At 40.4% G+C, this 17,954-nt stretch overlaps 1 protein-coding gene across 3 annotated transcripts in view; it reads left to right on the top strand.

Moving 5' to 3' along the window:
• Positions 1-17,954, top strand: part of WDFY1 (WD repeat and FYVE domain containing 1) — a 55,377-nt gene that overhangs the window by 2,274 nt on the left and 35,149 nt on the right. Inside the window, exons 2-5 of one of the 3 annotated variants that reach the window (XM_045030197.1) lie at positions 10,051-10,128; positions 10,651-10,718; positions 16,304-16,377; positions 17,646-17,700. In XM_045030197.1, the coding sequence (XP_044886132.1) occupies positions 10,051-10,128; positions 10,651-10,718; positions 16,304-16,377; positions 17,646-17,700 (275 nt within the window). Of the gene's footprint in view, positions 1-10,050; positions 10,178-10,650; positions 10,719-16,303; positions 16,378-17,645; positions 17,701-17,954 lie in introns of those variants that run through there. The other 2 variants (XM_045030199.1, XM_045030198.1) reach the window with 2 other exon arrangements.

The raw sequence follows: 17,954 nt of genomic DNA, 5'->3' as shown, positions 1-17,954 counted from the left end.
TTAACACTAGTAAAGGAGTGACCAGCATTTCTCAGGGGAGAAGACAGAAAATCCATATTCACTCTTTCTGTTCTGCGGAGGGATAGCATGAACTTTTTTTTTTCTCCTGCTTAACCTAATCAAGAACTTCTTTAAATTCTGGAAAGAACTCAGATTCTAACTTGTATTTTGTTGTGAGGAAGAAGTGGAAGACTGCATAAGAGAGTCTTGTAAACAAGTAGTCTCTGCTTATTGTTTTGATTAACATGTGCAGACTAGAGACAGAATTGCCTTTTGGGAGGTGGTTGGGAAACCCACTTCCATTTGACAAAGTAGATTAGAACCTTTAGATTTTAGAGTAATGTTTTAGTCTTAGGCACATTTAGTCTTTAGCCCAGCCCTCGTGATCATGGAGAAAAGTTAAAAAATGTGCATATTGAAGACTCAGATCAGAAAGCAACTGCAAATTATCCAAAGCTTTGAAAATACCACCCATAGACAGCTAAACGTGGCTTTAAGAGTCCTTGGGTGGGGCTGGGGACGAGGGGTTTGGGGTGTAGGAGGGTGCTCTGGGCTGGGACCAAGGGGTTTGGAGGGCAGAAGAGGGATCAGGGCTTGGGTCCGCGGGGTGGGGGTGTAGGCTCCATGCAGAGCTTATCAGAAACAGCAGCATGTCTCTGGCTCCTACATGGAGGCGTGGCCAGGCTGCTCTGTGCGCTGCTCTGTCCGCAGGTGCTGGCCCCGCAACTCCCATTCACCGAGGTTCCTGGCCAATGGGTTGGGAGCTGCGGAGTCAATGCTTGGGGGTGGGGACAGAGGCAGTGTGCAGAGCTGCCTGGCCACGCCCAGGGGCGGCTCTAGGAATTTGGCCGCCCCAAGCAGGGCGGCATGCCGCAGGGGGCGTGCTGCCGGTCCCGCGGCTGCGGGGGACCTCTTGCAGACGTGCCTGCGGAGGGTGCGCTGGGAGGGCGGCAGGCGGCTCCGGCGGACCTTCCGCAGTCATGCCTGCGGGAGGTCCACCCGAGCCGCGGGACCAGCGAATCCTCCGCAGTCGTGCCTGCGGGAGGTCCGCTGGTCCCACGGCTCCGGTGGACTTCCCGCAGGCATGACTGCGGAAGGTCCGCCGGAGCCGCCTGCCGGCAAAATGCCGCCCGAAGTGCGCGCTTGGCGTGCTGGGGTCTGGAGCCGGCCCTGGCCACGCCTCCACCATTAAAAGTGACTAGGAGGACCTCATGGCCAGGCAGCTCTGCAGGCATGCTGCCTCCATCTGCAGGTGCCACCCCCGCAGCTTCCATTGGCCAAGGCCTGGAGCTGGGGAGTCAGCGCTCAGGGAGCGGGGATGGAGACAGCATGCCTGCAGAGGTGCCTGGCTGCGCCTGCAACAGCAGGGATGGGGAGCTGCCCAAGGTGAGTGCCTACACGGACCTCAGAATTTTTACCATGGACACATAGCTGATCCCTGGCACTATGTACTGGGTCTGGGATGTGATCAGAGCACGCCTGGGCCAGTTTCCTTAGCTCTGTTCCATGGAGATGGGGAAATCTTGTGTCCCGTGTAGTACCTGAGAGTGAGATTGGCTACTGGGGCCATATTCTGGATCTGTGGTGGAGCCTGGCCAGCTCAACTTCCTCCCCTCTTCTTCCCCCCCCCACTACAGCTGCTCTGGTGCTATAGTCTCTTCTGCTGCTGCTTTGGTGGCAGTGTGGAGCCAGCATTAGTATGGTGTTGATTTATTTTGATATGCTTCCATGCAAAGGACATAAGGGAAACAGTGATTTTTTCAACATGTTATCTCTGCCAAACCTGAACAGCATTTTATGGCCCTCTGTGTCTAGCCCCAGAGCTGTCAAAGGCCTGTTTCAAACGTGGTGGTGGTGGAACTTCACACAAAAAGGTTTCAACTACTTTTTGTGATGATGTTAGGATAAATACTGGGGTTGCTGCTTGCTCTCCCTACAATAATATGCTGCATCTATAAATCTCCTATACTAAAGCTTGCTCAGATACTGTATCCCCAGTTCATACCTAAACATTGCACCTTTTTTAAAGTTCAAAATGTCTTTTAAAAAGTGACACACCAAAGATGGTAAGGAATTGTATGTAGCTTAAGACTGAGAGTCTATGAACAATCCTATAATCTATTTCATTAGTCCAGGGAGTTATTGTTTTGGTTCTTGGAATCTCAGATTTCAGCATTTCTTGCATTAGATTATTTGTAAGAGAGTGCTTGCTCCCTTGAGAATAGGGGGAATATAAGATTGTCATGTATCTTTGAGCCACAGCTTAATGTGGTATCAAACTGTTTATTTGACTTCAAACTTCATGCTCTTCTGCTTTTACTTCAGAACAGTGCTTGAACTGTGGGACATAAGAGTTGTACAGCATAGGTGGCTGTTCCATACATTAACTTCTCACATCTGCTGGCAGCAAAGAACAGGGATAACAATTGGCGTATTCTATCCCTCCCAGTTTAAGCAGCATGCCTCTTGAGTAGATTGTGGTGTAATGGATAGTAAAACTTGGTACAGGTAACATTAACATCAGGTTGGCTATGAACTAGTACAGGGATCGGCAACCTTTCAGAAGTGTTTCAGAGTGGTAGCCATGTTAGTCTGTATCCTCAAAAAGAATGAGGATTACTTGTGGCACCTTAGAGACTAACAAATTTGAGCATAAGCTTTCGTGGGCTAAAACCCACTTCATCGGATGCATGCAGTGGAAGATACAGTAGGAAAATATATATACACAGAACATGAAAAAATGGGTGTTGCCATACCAAGTGTAATGAGGGTAATTAATTAAGGTGAACTTTTAGGTGAGCTATTATCAGCAGAAGGAAAAAAAACTTCTGTAGTAATCAGGATGGCCTATTTCCAACCGTTGACAAGAAGGTGTGAGTAACAGTAGGGGGGAAAATTAGCATGGGAAAACAGTTTTACTTTGTGTAATGACCCATCCACTCCCAGTCTTTATTCAAGCCTAATTTAATGGTGTCTAGTTTGCAGATTAATTCCAATTCTGCAGACCTTGTGTGGGTGGTGGAATCTTGCTATTGAAAATGCTCTGCTAAGAGGACGGTAGGGATCCTAGAAGAGTGAGCATTTGATCATTGCTCCTATTAGGACTTCGCTAATTGCTTGGGGTTTTTGTCTTGTCTTGAAATGAAAACCCCCAAATAAGAATACTGGCACTTATGATGTACAACACCACTAACAGGAAACATCCCTCCCCAAAACCAAAAACACTCGTGTTATGGAACTTGCTCAAAGTCACAGTCAGTCAGTGACAGAACCAGAACTCAGGAGTCCTTGCTCTCCCATGCTCTGAATGCTTATCATGCTGACTCTCCAGCCTTTCACAATGGCATAAGGCATAAACTAGTAACGCTAGAGTAGCTGAAATATTTAAATCCTAGAGGTCTAAAAGTGAACTAATATAGCTTAGATATTCATATGGATATATAATATGTTTAAATATTATCTTGTTGCACCGTGGTTGTGTGTATTCCTTGTGTTATGGAGGATATTCATGGAGGCAATGGCCTTGTCAGAACTAGCTTTTCAAGTAATGCTCTAAATGCAGCAGCCTGAAGAAAGCTGCTTAGGATGAAACTTTGGGGTTGCTTATGGCTAAAATTATTAAATACACTTTGATTTTTATGGAAGTTGCAACTTCCCAGTAGTGATGGTTTCTTGAACATGATACTGTACTCTCAGTGCTAAACTTTTGTTTCAGCTGCAGTATTTATTTGGTCATTCTCTTCAGAAAATTTGCCACAGGCTTTTCAGTAGCAGCTGTGATGGGTGAGTCAAACATATCAGTATATTGACTCACTGTGCATCTTTTTTTTACATCACAGATCCACCTCCTTAAACTGGTGGGTTCAGCTTTTACTTCCTAAATAAGGAATAAAATACACCCAAAGTTTAATTTTATATCTTTTATTTTTTTAAACCTTGGTTGGGAACTTACAGGACATCACTTCTCAGCATTGTGAATGGTTGTGGAGGTAGGCAAAACTGCAAAAGACCCTCAATGCAGATCTCACTAATATGAGTGAATCCCATCCTTATGCGCTATAGTACAATCTTTGAGTTACTGCTAGGCTCAGGAACTTGGGTGCAGAAAGAGAAGAATTCCCTAGTATTCTGTTCCTGTGGGGATAAGGGAATATTTGTTATGATAATTATCCGTTTCAAATCAGTTTTTCAGCAGATGGAGGAGGTTGAGTGCTACTTTTGGTTACTCTGTAGGTCATAGTGTAACTCTGAACTTGTGTTGATGCAAATGAGAACAGAATCCAACCCTGAAACTAGCAGTGCAGTTGGATCATCTTTATATCTTTATCCAAGCGCCTGTGGCTTTACCACAAGACTGATAAATCTTGAACAAAGAAAACTATTTGTAATATGAAAGTTTCCAAGGGAACTGAAGAATACTCAACAATCTCTTGCTAGTTCTTGTTTCTGTAAGCAATTATCTGAGCTTTTGTATTTACATTAAATATATTTGCAAAGTAGTCTTGCAATTCTTTTATAGTTTTGTATATAAATACAAGGGACCAACTCCGGGACCATCAGAATTTATTGGCACACTTTTCAGTGGCTTGGTTGGGACCAGGATTTGTCCCTGGGGCAATAGTTTGGACCAGGAGTAGGCAACCTATGGCACGCATGCCAAAGGTGGCACGCAAGCTGATTTTCAGTGGCACTCACACTGTCCGGGTCCTGGCCACAGGTCCGGGGGGCTCTGCATTTTAATTTAATTTTAAATAAAGCTTCCTAAATGTTTTAAAAGCCTTATTTACTTTACATACAACAATAGTTTAGTTCTATATTATAGACTTATAGAAAGAGACCTTCTAAAAATGTTAAAATGTGTTACTGGCATGCAAAACCTTAAATTAGAGTGAATAAATGAAGACTCGGCACACTACTTCTGAAAGGTTGCTGACCCCTGGTTTAGACAGTGGAAGAAGTGTTGCTTCTGTAGCCTATATAAATGCATCTCTAAATTAAGGTTGCATATATGATGTATCCATAACTTCTGAAAGTAGTGCATGGTGGCTGAAGGCTTCTGTCTTACAGGATTAACTTTGAAAGAAGCAATATTGATTGTAAGGTTTTGAAATAGGGACTGCATCTATGTACAGAAGAAAGACTGACCCACTTGTTGGATGCAAGCCTGTGACTTGGGAGATTGGAGTTCAGTTCTTTGCCTTGCCTCGCCTCAGCCTTCCTGTGTGATCTTGGGCAAGTCACTTAATCTCTTAGTGCCTCAGTTCCCAATATGTAAAATGGGGTTAATATGTTTCTATCTCACAGATGTAGAGGATAAATAAATACATTAAACTGAGGCGCTCAGATACCATAACAATGGAAGCTATGTAAGAACAGTAACTCCTGACTTAACGTCCTCCCGCTTAACTTTTTGAAGTTACGTCACTGCTCCATTACGGAACATGCTCGTTTAAAGTTGTGCAATGCTTCCTTGTAAAGTCAGCCAAACGACGTTATAAGGGAGCATTGCACAAATTCCTCTTCTCCACCTCCTTCCCCTCCCTCCCTCCCTCTCAGTGCTTCCCCTGCTGCCAAACAGCTGTTTGGTGGTGCTTAGGACTTTCTGGGAGGGAGGGAGCGAGTGAGGAAACTCCCCCCTCTCCTCTCCCCAGCAGGCAGGGCCACCCAGAACTCAGGGTTTTAGGGGCTCCAGGGCCCTGAGCTAAGGGGGCCCCTTTCAGAATGCAGCCCTGCGAAGGGGAACGCACTGCTTCTCTCCGGCTGCTGGCTGCCCCTGCTCCTCCTGAGTCCTCCAGCCCGTGCTCACAGGGCCTCATTCCGAAAGGGGCTTTAGAGCTGCAGGCCAGGGCCCTGGGGCCCTCTTAGCCCAGGGCCCTGGAGCCGCTAAAGCCTCTGCGTTCCGGGTGGCCCTGCCTGCCGGGGGGGGGTGGGGGACAGCTACCAGAATCGTGGCCATGGGGGCGGTGCTGTGCTGCACAGAACCACCTGCACACCCCCTGCACCAAACAAGAGCTGCTCCAGGTAAGTGCTCTGCACCTCCTGCCTGCCCCAGCCCTGAGCCTCCTCCTGCACCTAACTCCCTCCCAGACCCCGCACCCCCAGCCCTGAGCCCCAGGGGTAAGCCAGGGGGACCTCCCTACCACAGTACAGTATAGTCCTGTACAGTATATAATGCCTTTTGTCTGCCCCCAAAAATTTCCTTGGAACCTAACCCCCCACACTTACATTAAATCTTATGGGAAAATTGGATTAGTTTGACATCGTTTCACTTAAAGTTGCATTTTTCAGGAACGTAACTACAATGTTAAGTGAGGAGTTACCGTACCATCAGTCCATGTCTACAGATAGCCTAGCACGATTTGGTCTCAATATTGATTCAATCTTCTCAAGGCTACTCCAACTCAAATATGAAAATCACATTTTAATATCTAATGTGAACTTTAATTCAGTTCAGATGTGCTAATACTGACCAGTAATTAACATTTCCTGACAAATAGCTTATTACAACTTTTCATTTCAAGTTTAGGCTGCAAACTCCGCTGTGCAAGCTCAAGGACACTGGTTGAATTAGATGTATGCCTCTGAAGAAGGCTACGAAAGCTTATGCTCAAATAAATTTGTTAGTCTCTAAGGTGCCACAAGTACTCCTGTTCTTTTTGTGGATACAGACTAACACAGCTGCTACTCTGAAACCTATCTTTTGAATACTCTGTTTTGGAAACATGTTCATGGTAGTGTTCCGCTGGAGATTTATGTTTTTCTGTCTGACAGAAAATTGTGCCTGCCTTGAAATCTTTGTTAGCCCATCAGAATTCTTTAGTATTTAAAACAAAAGTCATTAAGTGCCACTTTTAAATTAGAGGATGGTATTTGTGATTGTGCCAATATTTGCATGCTAAGACTTGCTAATAGCACAAATGCAAACTTGCATTCAGTTTGGTTTTTTTTCCCCCCTGACTCCTGGCCCTTGCATTTTTTCCTAAATAGTAGACCTAATTATTCAGAGGGGTTTAAAAAATAAGTTGGAGTTTAGCTGAACTGCATGCATTGAATTCTGCAGAACTCCATCCAGAACTTTTCCTTGGTCTTAATGCCTTCAGAAGGCATTATCTCAAGTGACAAAATGTTCAACCAATGAAACACCAAGTGAGAAACTCCCATTGATCAAATCTTGAGGACACAATAATTATGGTTTGTAACAGCTTCTGAAAAATACTTTTATTTTAAATTAACCTTTTCATGCATGTCATATATACCACACAATGAGTACAAACTGAAATTCACATTTGGATGTAGCTATGATTTGTAATATCTCTAGCCTGGAGGGACTACTACTTTAGCTTAGCCACTTTTCACTTTATATTACATCCCAGAAAAGTATCCTTTTAATGATTGTTTGAAATAAACAGTGTAATTGAATATTTTACACTTCTGTAGTATCCACATTAATGGATCTGTAAAGTTAGCCTCACAACATCCATGTAAAATAGGTCTGTATTACCTCTGTTTCATAAGGGAATCTGAGGTTACAGAGAAGTTGAGTGATGCTATCTGCAGTTACAGAACTCTATGGAAGGGTAAGCAAGAACCAAATTCCCCGGAGTTCTAGTTCTGTGTATTGAGCACTGGACCATTTGTTAAATAAAACGGGATTGAGAATGGATTGATAATGAAAGAGCTGGGGTTCATGAGTGATTTTGATTCTAATGTTGTATAACTCCTGACATGAATAGTGTACATAAGTGTGGAAAGATCATTATTTGCTATAGGAGCACTTCATTCTAGTCTCTTCTTGTATTAGAATTGGCATCAACTACCAAGAAGTTCACTCTGTTCAGGAAGAGGAAGACATCTAAGAGGCAAAGAAAGGAGAAGTGGAGAAATCAGTGTTGGCTGTATAATTAGTCATTGCTGACAAGGATCTCTTCAAAATTTGCTATGCTTCATAACATACATTTACAGTACTAACAGAGGGACTGGTGCAGTAATAGTCTCATCAGTCCTGAATGGTTGCAAAATGCAAACCTGATATTGGTGGTTTAATTCTCATCTGGATTTTCTTTTAAATCAAAATGAAAAGAAATTTTCTAAGATTTTGTTTGGCTGACCTTTGCAGTTTGAAGGCCACATAGCTGGAGACAATGAGAGGAACTATATCTCTGTAACAGATACTATATGCACCACATTCTCAAGAAATTATCTGACTAGCAACAAGCTGGCAATGTTTTGCCATCATGGTACTGTTTTCAAGAACAGTGACATATACAGGAGACCTGAGAGGAAACAAAGGCTATATGCTTGCAAAATCTTTAATGAATGTTTTCAATTGCTATGATTACTGCAGTTCACTCTTCTGTCAGTTGAGAACAAAGATAATTGAAGGGCTTTGGTCAAAAGTGAAAGGGGCTTGAATTAGCGCATCTGAAAGCTGCACTTGGAAATTCTTCAAACTGTTTTGGTGAGTGTGATGAAGCTGCATAAGAAGCAGCAGGTAAAATGATCCGAACTTTCTAAAAGCTATGGAAAAAATAACGGTGGTGGTTTTTTTAAATACCAGTGCCCAATGGAAGGAGCATGTGGACTTTTTGGGAACAGTGTTATGAATGGTTCACATCTGTTATATTAAATGAGGGAAAACAACCCCTACTTCTGTAAAGCATAATTTCTGGATCTTGCCGCAGGCTGTGGATGGTAGTAGGGGAACCATGTCACTTTCTCCAAATAAGACACATTTGTGACAGATAACCTATATAACTGAGGGGCTTGGGTGGAGTGCAGTGTGTGGGGCCTGGGATGACAGGTTGAATAAAAATTGAACAGCAGCTTGATACCCAATTTCCCCCAGGAAGGCTGGACATGTGGTCACATGACATAACTTTTTAATAATTCATATGCAAAATAGCCTGAGTTAGTGGATGCGTTGGCAACTCTAACTTTGGCAAAGTTTTGACATGGCATTCATACCAGTATGAACTGCAAACTGAATAGCTTTTTTATGTAAAATTTTTGGTTGGAATTCTAATATAATACACTGTGGTCCAGCCTTGAAAATACACTAATCCAAATGCCATATCTATTTGCCCTCTTTTTTTATTTTCTTTTATTGTAGTTAAAATTTAATTTTAGTTGTCTAACAGCCTTGTGTGGGTGAGCAGAAAATGTAAGCTTGCTGTAACTTGTGACAGGACATAACTCTTCTAAAAAGCAATAAAATTGCCAATCCCCCTGCCACCCAAAACAATCAACCAACTCTATCCAATCATTTGTGAAGAGTGTGCCAGGTTTTTTTTTTAATATATCACATTTCAGTGGTAGTATCTTGTAAATGTGATTTCCTCATTCCCTCAGAGTGTAATCTGTATCTATCTTCAAGATAATAGTATAAATGGAGGCCCAAATTACTCTCAGCCACAAAAAGGGAGACTAGCTAGCAAAGCCTTGGAAAAACGGAAGTTAAAACTAGACTAGGAAAAAAATCTTAGTGACACTGTCTACTTGAATCTTTTAATTTTTATTTTTTAATCTTCTGCTGAAGCCTCTTTTAAATGTCATGTCTCAGATATTTATCATATAAAAATACAGGTTTTCTGCCGCTAGCTGTTCTTCCTCTTCTTCCTACCCACCCCCAAAAAGCCTTCAGGCAGGCACAGGAGCAATAGTACTAAATTTCTTGAAGATCAGTTTTCCATCCCTTTCCCTTCTTTTAGGACCTGTACCATTGGATTCAATGGGAGCAGGCCTTATGTGCACAAACCTGCATATTGTCTCCATTTCTGTTCTGGTTTTGTTGCTAATTTAAACAGATCAACACTTTTTTATTTGCATTTTATATACAAGGGAGCTCCCCTCAGCAGTTCATGATCTCATGCTTGTGCATTGAGACCATGTGCAACTAACAACAAAACAGGGAAATTGGTCGTACATAAAGTAATCTAAGCTTATGCATGGAGGAGGACGGGGAGATTGGGGAATTTTTTATTTTTTTTTGTAATCCTTGCCACGTTTTAGGCCACTTGTAGCAGTAGTAAATATAACTTTTTTTTTTTTTAGGTTGAGCATTTTATGCAGTGGAATGGACTACAAAAGGAAGGGATTGATCCACCATCACTGCTACTGTTTGATACCAGGGTAGATAAAACAGAGTAGTCACCCTGAAAAATGCAGAGAATCAGAATAGGTGACCCAACTGATCTTTGTGACCTACTATCTGTTAGTTTGAATGTAATTATGTAGTATAAACATACATTTGATGTTTATATATAAAATGTGGTTTGGTTTGACAGTAGGATGACCTGATGCTTCCTGAATCAGGCTTAAATCTCTTCTCTTTGATTCTGACTGACAAAGAATATATAATAGATGTAATGAACTAGTCTCTGACAGAAGGGTTGAAATAGTCTTCCTCAAAGCCTCCTATACTTACTCAGATAACATTACAACTGCTATGGAGGAAGCTGTTGAGAGTTCTCTCTGAAAGCATTATCCTGTGCCATATTAAAATTGGGTAGTAGAAAAGCAGAGGGGTTACTTGTCTTTTTAAAAAAAAAATAATAATAATAATACAAACCCCCCACCAGTATAGGTGTAACAATTGATGCACAAGCTTACAACTTTTCTCTTTTTCTTCCTCCTTTCCCCTACATCCTGCAGAACAATTCGAGTATGGCTGAAAAGGGACAGTGGCCAGTACTGGCCCAGCATTTACCACACAATGTCATGTAAGTAACACTATACATAAATGTAATGTTGTGATGTATTAGTGGTGTTTACTAGGTTCAGCCAAACATAAAATCCATTCTGTGGATCTGTTGAATCGTTATTGCTTTTCTTTAACATTAGTAATTTGTTTGTGATTAGGCTATGCAAAACCCCTTTTGAATTGCAATAATTTAACACTAATTGTAGATAAGCTCAGAAACAGAAATATTTGCTGGGTTTTTAACTTTTCAGCATAAATGTACTAATTGTCAAAATAGTTCTTCAGACTTACGTGGTGTTTTAAAGGACATTGTGCCAACTCATACAATGGGGAGCATCTTTAGTAATGATCTCATAGTTTGGTAACATTACACTTACACACACTTTTTAAAGGAACACTCTCAAATTCTTTGTCTGAATGTGACTTAATGTTTCTAGGGGTGTGTGCTGGATTCTGAATGTTTAGCCTTAAAACTCTTAATGAGAAATTAAAAACTGAAAGAGCATCTTGTTTATCTATGTAATATTATTGGACTCAGAAGTTGCTATTGCACGTGGTCCTGCTAGTGTATTTAAATATTTAGGAGTTGATCACGGGGGGAAATGCTTACTGTTAGTTGTGATGCATCACTTCTTAGAACCTGAACGTATTGCCCATAAAATCTGTTCTGCTTTAATATTTCTGCCTAAAGAATCGCTACTTAAATATAGAGCTGCTACCTAGATGCTTTACATGAATGGTATTAAACCATGACAGTTTGTAGGATACACAGAAACATAGGGCCAAACCCTGTAGTATAACCAAAGCTACTGTTGCCAGCACAGAATGCCCGAGGACAGCAACAGTGGTTCGTTGCCCGGTGTGCTTCGCTCCAATAAACACACCAAGGTGGAGAAGCAGACAAAGTTTATTTGAGATCTCAAAGCGGGATGCTCGGAGACAGACACGTCTCAAATCAAACACCCAGCTACAAGCAGCTTTTCTCTTTTTTTATACATAACTTTAACTAAGCCTCTTCTATCTCCCCCCCCCCCCCCCACTCACCCTCTCTCCCCACCTTCCATTCCCATACAGCAAATACACTTTTTGCAATAGCAATTACATTAAGCAATTAAGTCATACTTGGCAACAACCACTTTAGCTTGTTAGTAACTCTTCTGTGAACTGTTATCTTGTCCTGCTCTCTTTGATCTGTTATTTTGCCCCTTAGCCAGGAGCAAGCAGGCCTCATTATTATTTCCTAGTACCGGTGTGAGTGGGGTTGCACCTGATAACTAGCTGTTACACATTCCATTCTCTGTTGCTAGCTTGTTAGGTCGATTAAAGTTCAAACATGGAAAGGCTTTGGTCAGAAATGGAGTGACTTTAGTTCATTCAGGCCTAATACAGGAAGGCTTCATTGACACTTATGGTTTTCCACCCTCCTGAGTTACCTAGAGTCATGCCTAGTGACACCAACACTACCATTGAAGACAGTGTGAGTTTTGACTGAGGACTGCAGGGTTTGGCCTTAATGTTTTGCTCTTATCTCTGGGACAGCTGCATGCCAACTAACAAATCTTAATTATAGGCTGAGCTGCTTCAGCATCATTTTTTCTCAGCCATTAAACCTTTAAAACAAAGGTCGAGAGGACTAGGAAAAAGCTAATGTTTGACAAAAATTAGGTTGTAAATTGGGACCTAGGAAACTGTAGGCTAGTTAGCCTGACATCAATCCCAGGCAAAATCCCAGCCTTGGAAAAGCTGATTTGGGATGCAGTCAGAATTATAGGATTCTAGCATGATTAAGCTAATCAGTATGGTTTTACGGAAAATACATCTTGTAAAATTTACCATATTTTTTTTTAAGATGAGTTCGGTTGATAAAGGTGGAAACATAGTATACTTAGACTTTTCTAAGGCATTTGATGTATTCCCACGTAACGTTCTGTTTTGCGGAGGAACATTTTGAAGATCAATGCAGCCCATACTAAATGGATGAATAACTGATAGCTCACAAAAAGTAATTGTAAACAGGGAATAGTAGTCTAGTGGGGTCTGTCTGGGATCTGTTCTTGGCCCAGTGCTATTCAATATCTCTGTCAATGGTCTAGAAGAAAATATAAGATCATTGCTGGTAAAATTTGCAGATGACACAAATTAGTGGAAAGGTAAAAGGACCTGAATCATTTGGTGGGCTTATTTGAGCATGCATTTTAATGTTGCCAAAGGCAAGGTCATACATCTAGGAACAAAGAATGTAGGTCATACTTATAAGACTGGGCACTGTATCCTAAAAGCAGTGACTCTCTAAAAGGTTTAGGGGTCATAGAACACAACTAGTTGAATATGAGCTTCCAATATGATGATGTAGCTAAGAGGGTGAATGTGATCCTAGGATGTATAAGAGGGATAATATCAAGAATAATTCGGGAGGTGGCATTATCTCTGCATATGGCATTAGTGAGACCATTGCTGGAATTCTGTGTCCAGTTCTGGTGTCCAGTTTTTAAAAAAAGAAAAGATGTTGAAAAATCAGGTAGGTTCAGCAAAGAGCTATAAGAATGATTCAAGCAGAGTGGATTTGATTTAAATCACTAATCAGGAAGACTCAATTTAAGCATGGATTTCTACATAAAAGTGCATTCTTGTTGGTTGTTATAACCTTAATACATATTCTTCACAACTCAGAGAGAGATGTAGGTTTAATTTTTAGGAGGTACACACTATACATTTTTAAAGTGATTTATTTTGAAAACTTTTCAGATTAGTTTTACAGCTATATCAGAAAATGAATGATTGATTATTTCATTTACCAAAGGTAATTGAAGCAGATAGTTCACCTCCCAATGACTTCATAAATATCTCCAATTCAACAGTTTTAATCATTAATATTTGGAGGATTTTCGTGCCATGCTGTATTAGGAGGAGGGCATCACCAGACAGACATTTAAATTGTTTTATTTAACTAAAACAACATTATGTATTCTGGATTTTTTTCTTCAACAGGAAATGTATAATAGTTAAAAAAAAAAACAAGCATGTGGTTTTTAAAAAAATAAATTAGTTAAATATTCAAGTTTTTTAAAATCAGGATTGTTTTTGTTAAAATTGTTAACTAAAATAGTTAAATTAAATATTTTTTAAAAATTGACTGTCACATCAACATGAGAAACTTAAAATATTGGCTTCTGCAGTTAATTCAGTCGTCTTCACCTTCATTTTCCTTTTTTGTTCATAATCTGGAAAAGAAAAACAAGCTTTCCTGCTTTTTCAGGTCCCAAACGATTTCTCAGTTTGGAATGAATTAGTCCAAAGGAAGAAAATACTCTTTCTACGCTGCCAGAAGAAGCTACTTCTGTTAAAAGTGAGATTATCACTTCAACGGTCTCTGAATCCAAATGCTTAATTGACTTCCTCCAGTTCACTGGTGTGACTTTCTTTAAAACATCATCAGCAAACATATTTCTTGAAGGGTTCTTATTCCCAAACTAGGTCTCTTTTACGGCCTGCTGCCATGACAGGTTTTCCCTTCTAGTGAGAGCATGGTATAGTAGATCTTAAATCAATGAAGGCTACCCTCAGAAAGACCTCAAGACTTCTGGAATATGCTGCGCAGTTTCACTTTTGTTTCTAGTGCTTGTCCCTCCCTTCTCACGTTTATCTTGACTTCTCCTTGTCCAGATCTATTCCACCCCAACAATCTTCTATTCATTGAACTTTTTGAAACTTTTCGCTTTTAGAGAGGTGTAAGGGATTGACTGTGTACACAAATTTGCAGAGGGACAATAGGGCTGAGGTCTGTTGTTTCTCATATATATGTAAAAACATGGTTTTTTGTTAACAAGCATGTTATCTCTGGAGACACAAATCCACAGTTTGAGAACTGCAAAACTAAGCATCTCTGATGGTATCTTCTAAACTGAGCACTGAGTCCCATTGAGATAGATGGATTAACCCAAATAATCTATACAGAAGCCCCTGGAATCCCATAAAATCAGGTCCCTAATCCATGAACTATTGAAGCTCATTTACAAAACTTTTCTTAAACATTGCATGAATGTATTGTCTCATACTATAGAACTAGAATTTATAATCCCTATTCCATGATGAAATATCTTTGAGCTATAATGTATCTTAATTAAAACGATCTTTTAGATAGGTATTTTTCTTAAAGCATTTTATCAAAAAAATCTGATTTAAATAAATAAAAAAAATCAGTTTTTTTTATCCGCCCTGGATTCAGGGTCTGGAAAACAAACCTTCTAATAAGATGCTAAAAAAGCTCTATCTATTGAGCTTATCCAAGAGATGTTTAAGGAGGTGATGTGATCACAGTCTACAAATGCCTATGTGGGAAAGAGATTTGATGTCTTTTTTTTTTTTTTTTTTTATCTAGCAGAAAGACAGGCGATCCAGTGGGTTGGAAGCTGAAGCAGAACAAATTCAGACTAAAAATAAGGTCCTCATTTCACAGTGACAGTAACTAACCAATGGAACAATTTGCCTAGCAATGATGTGGATTCCCCATCTCTTGAAATCAAGACTAAAAGATCTACTATAGCTCAAACAGAAGTTATAGGCTTGATACAAAAATTACTGGGTGAGGTTCTTTGTCCTGTGTTATGCAGGAGATCAGATTAGATTATTGGAATGGTCTTGTCTAGCATTATGTATCAAAGGAAGCAGGAAAAGAATTGTTACATTTTAAGTTGCATTAGAGGTGCAAAGAAATGTCTGCCAAGGTGTATTAGAGAAGAAACAGTAAATCAGAGCCTCTCTCCCACAAAAAGACGTCTAGTGTTGCATATGATTTATCATTATTATGATGTAGAAATTGTGATGAAGTAGATTTGTCACCCTTACTTATTTTTGCATTCAATTTTTTAATTCCTTTTTCATTATCGGTCTTGTAGCTCTGTTCACCACATTCTCTCTCACTAAATATGTCTAAAGACATTCTTCCCTTTTTGAGGTTTCTTCTGGTTTTGTAATGGGCTCTCAGAATAGCCTGCCTGTCTCTCATGTGATTATAATTTTTTTTTGTTTTGTGTTTTTTGCATGGCTGCCAACAGAATCGCAAAATATGATTGTTTACCACAACAGATGTGCAAGGTTTGAAATGCATGGTCAGACATCAGGTTAACATGTGATCAAATATTATTTCTGCCCTGAAGTCTGCCTCCTCCAGTGGTACCTTATGGCAACTCAAAGATGTTGATGGTCATGAATAGTTGCTCTGTCATGCAGTTCAAAGACTTTGAACTTGAGATAACATAGCAAGCCTCACTTTTAGATGTCAGCTTCTGTGTATGAACTCTTCAAGCCAGATTTTCAACCCAGGTCAAATTCCATTTGTTCATTCCAGCTTGTGGCTGGAATTAATGGGGTGTATTTCCTTTACAGCGCTACTGTGCCTTGCTGTAGCCTAGCAACAGGGAATTAAATGCTTCAAACAAAGAAAAGATACACACAATAAAATAAGACCATCTCTTCAGTTGGAGCTTGACTGTCAATCTGCTTATTGGAACCAGGCATCTTTCTTCCTAGAGGCCAAAAACATTCAGTGTTAATTGTGATATGATATGTACTTTAACAATTGTCTTGTGATGGTCTTCTTGGCAGCTCCTTGTTCAGCTATGGCTTATCATCATGACAGCAGAAGAATATTTGTAGGCCAGGATAATGGTGCCATTATGGTAAGTTATTGCTGCTGCAGTTTTCTTTTAAGAATGCAAATTAATTGTGAAGCTGCTTTGGTAGTGGCTGGATAATTGCAGATTTGAGTGAATTGTCCATGAGCAGTGTATATATAGCCAGCCTATATCCAGCCCTTTATTTTATACTTAAATCAAACTATAGAATAACTGAAAACTGTTTGTGTGTTTTAGGGGAAGTAACATCAGTTTCCTTGCTGTAGGGCTTCGTGTCTTTGTGTGTATGATTCTAGTCCATAGTTCTTGCACACCTTGCTCTGTGGCATTAGTGTCCAGCCCTTTCTCTGTCCCTTGTGTGGGATCACCCAACTATGCATCCCTCACCTCATTCCTTGGTGCAGAGGCTACATCCTTCCTGCTTTGTCCTTGTGTCTCCTGTTTTCTTGTCATGTTTTTACACTCTTGTTTTTCCCCCTTTGTTGCAACATATACTTTCTCCCACAAAAAATGTTGCAGAGAGCAATCCTCTGTTGCTAATAGAAAAGGGTGGAGGGAACACACAACTAACCTCAGAGAAGGGATGAAAACTTGTGACTAACAAAAGCTTCACTTCCATAAGAAACCATTAAAAATACCCTACCACCCTGCATCACTTTATAACTGTTAATACCTGATGAAATTTTCCCTTTTTTTCCTTCCAACACATTGTCTTTGGTTGACTTGATTCTGAATGCAAATCCTCTGCTGAAAAGATGAGTGATCCATCTCCATGCAGCTGATACTAATAAATCTGCGCTTTAGTCTGTGGTCAGCGTGGTATTGAGTGTAGTATCTGCCAGCCTGTGGCTTCTAAGAGCTAGTCTCCACTAGAAAATTAGATTTACCCAGCTATGTTGTTCAAGGGTGTGAAAAATCCACACCCCTGAGTGACCTGGTTTAGCCAGCCTAAGTCCCTGTGCGTACAGCACTAGGTCAATGGAAGAATTCTTCCACCAACATAGCTACTGCCTCTTGGGGAAGTGAATTAACTACAGCAATGGGAGGATCCCTTTTTTCACTGTAGTGAGTGTCTATATTGAAGTGCTTCAGTGGTGCAGCTGCAGTGTTTCAAGTGTAGACAAGCCCTGAGAACAAACCTATCTTTTTGTAGCATGACAGGTTGTTGTTGGCTGCCAGCTTAAGTCTGTTGCTTATATGAGGTTATTGCTGTGTTCTTGATGCCAAAGATTTTCCTCAGACAGTCTGATTCCCATTTCAGCCTGAGAAGATGTGCTGTTTTACTCTGTCTAACTGTGTTTCCTTGGTATTAGGAATTCCATATCTCAGAAGACTTTAATAAGATGAACTTTGTCAAGACGTACCCAGGTAATACAGCATGGGATCTTTGCTAATGTATTTACTTCACAGATGAGATTTTTAAAACATTTGATACATTGGGAGGCATCTTCATAATTGAGCCTTGGCCAAATACAGACATTGACTCTGACTTTAATAATATGAAAGATATTGGTAAATTACTGGTAATTACCTTTTAATCAAAATAAGATCAACTTGTGTAGCCCAAGTATAGGATTTTAGAATGTTTATGTCCAAAAGTTAATTTTAGATTTTAGTCTTAC

This window comes from Mauremys mutica, chromosome 9 (assembly GCF_020497125.1).
Source record: "Mauremys mutica isolate MM-2020 ecotype Southern chromosome 9, ASM2049712v1, whole genome shotgun sequence".
Lineage (NCBI taxonomy): Eukaryota > Metazoa > Chordata > Testudines > Geoemydidae > Mauremys > Mauremys mutica.
This window is presented reverse-complemented; position numbering and strand designations above follow the sequence as displayed.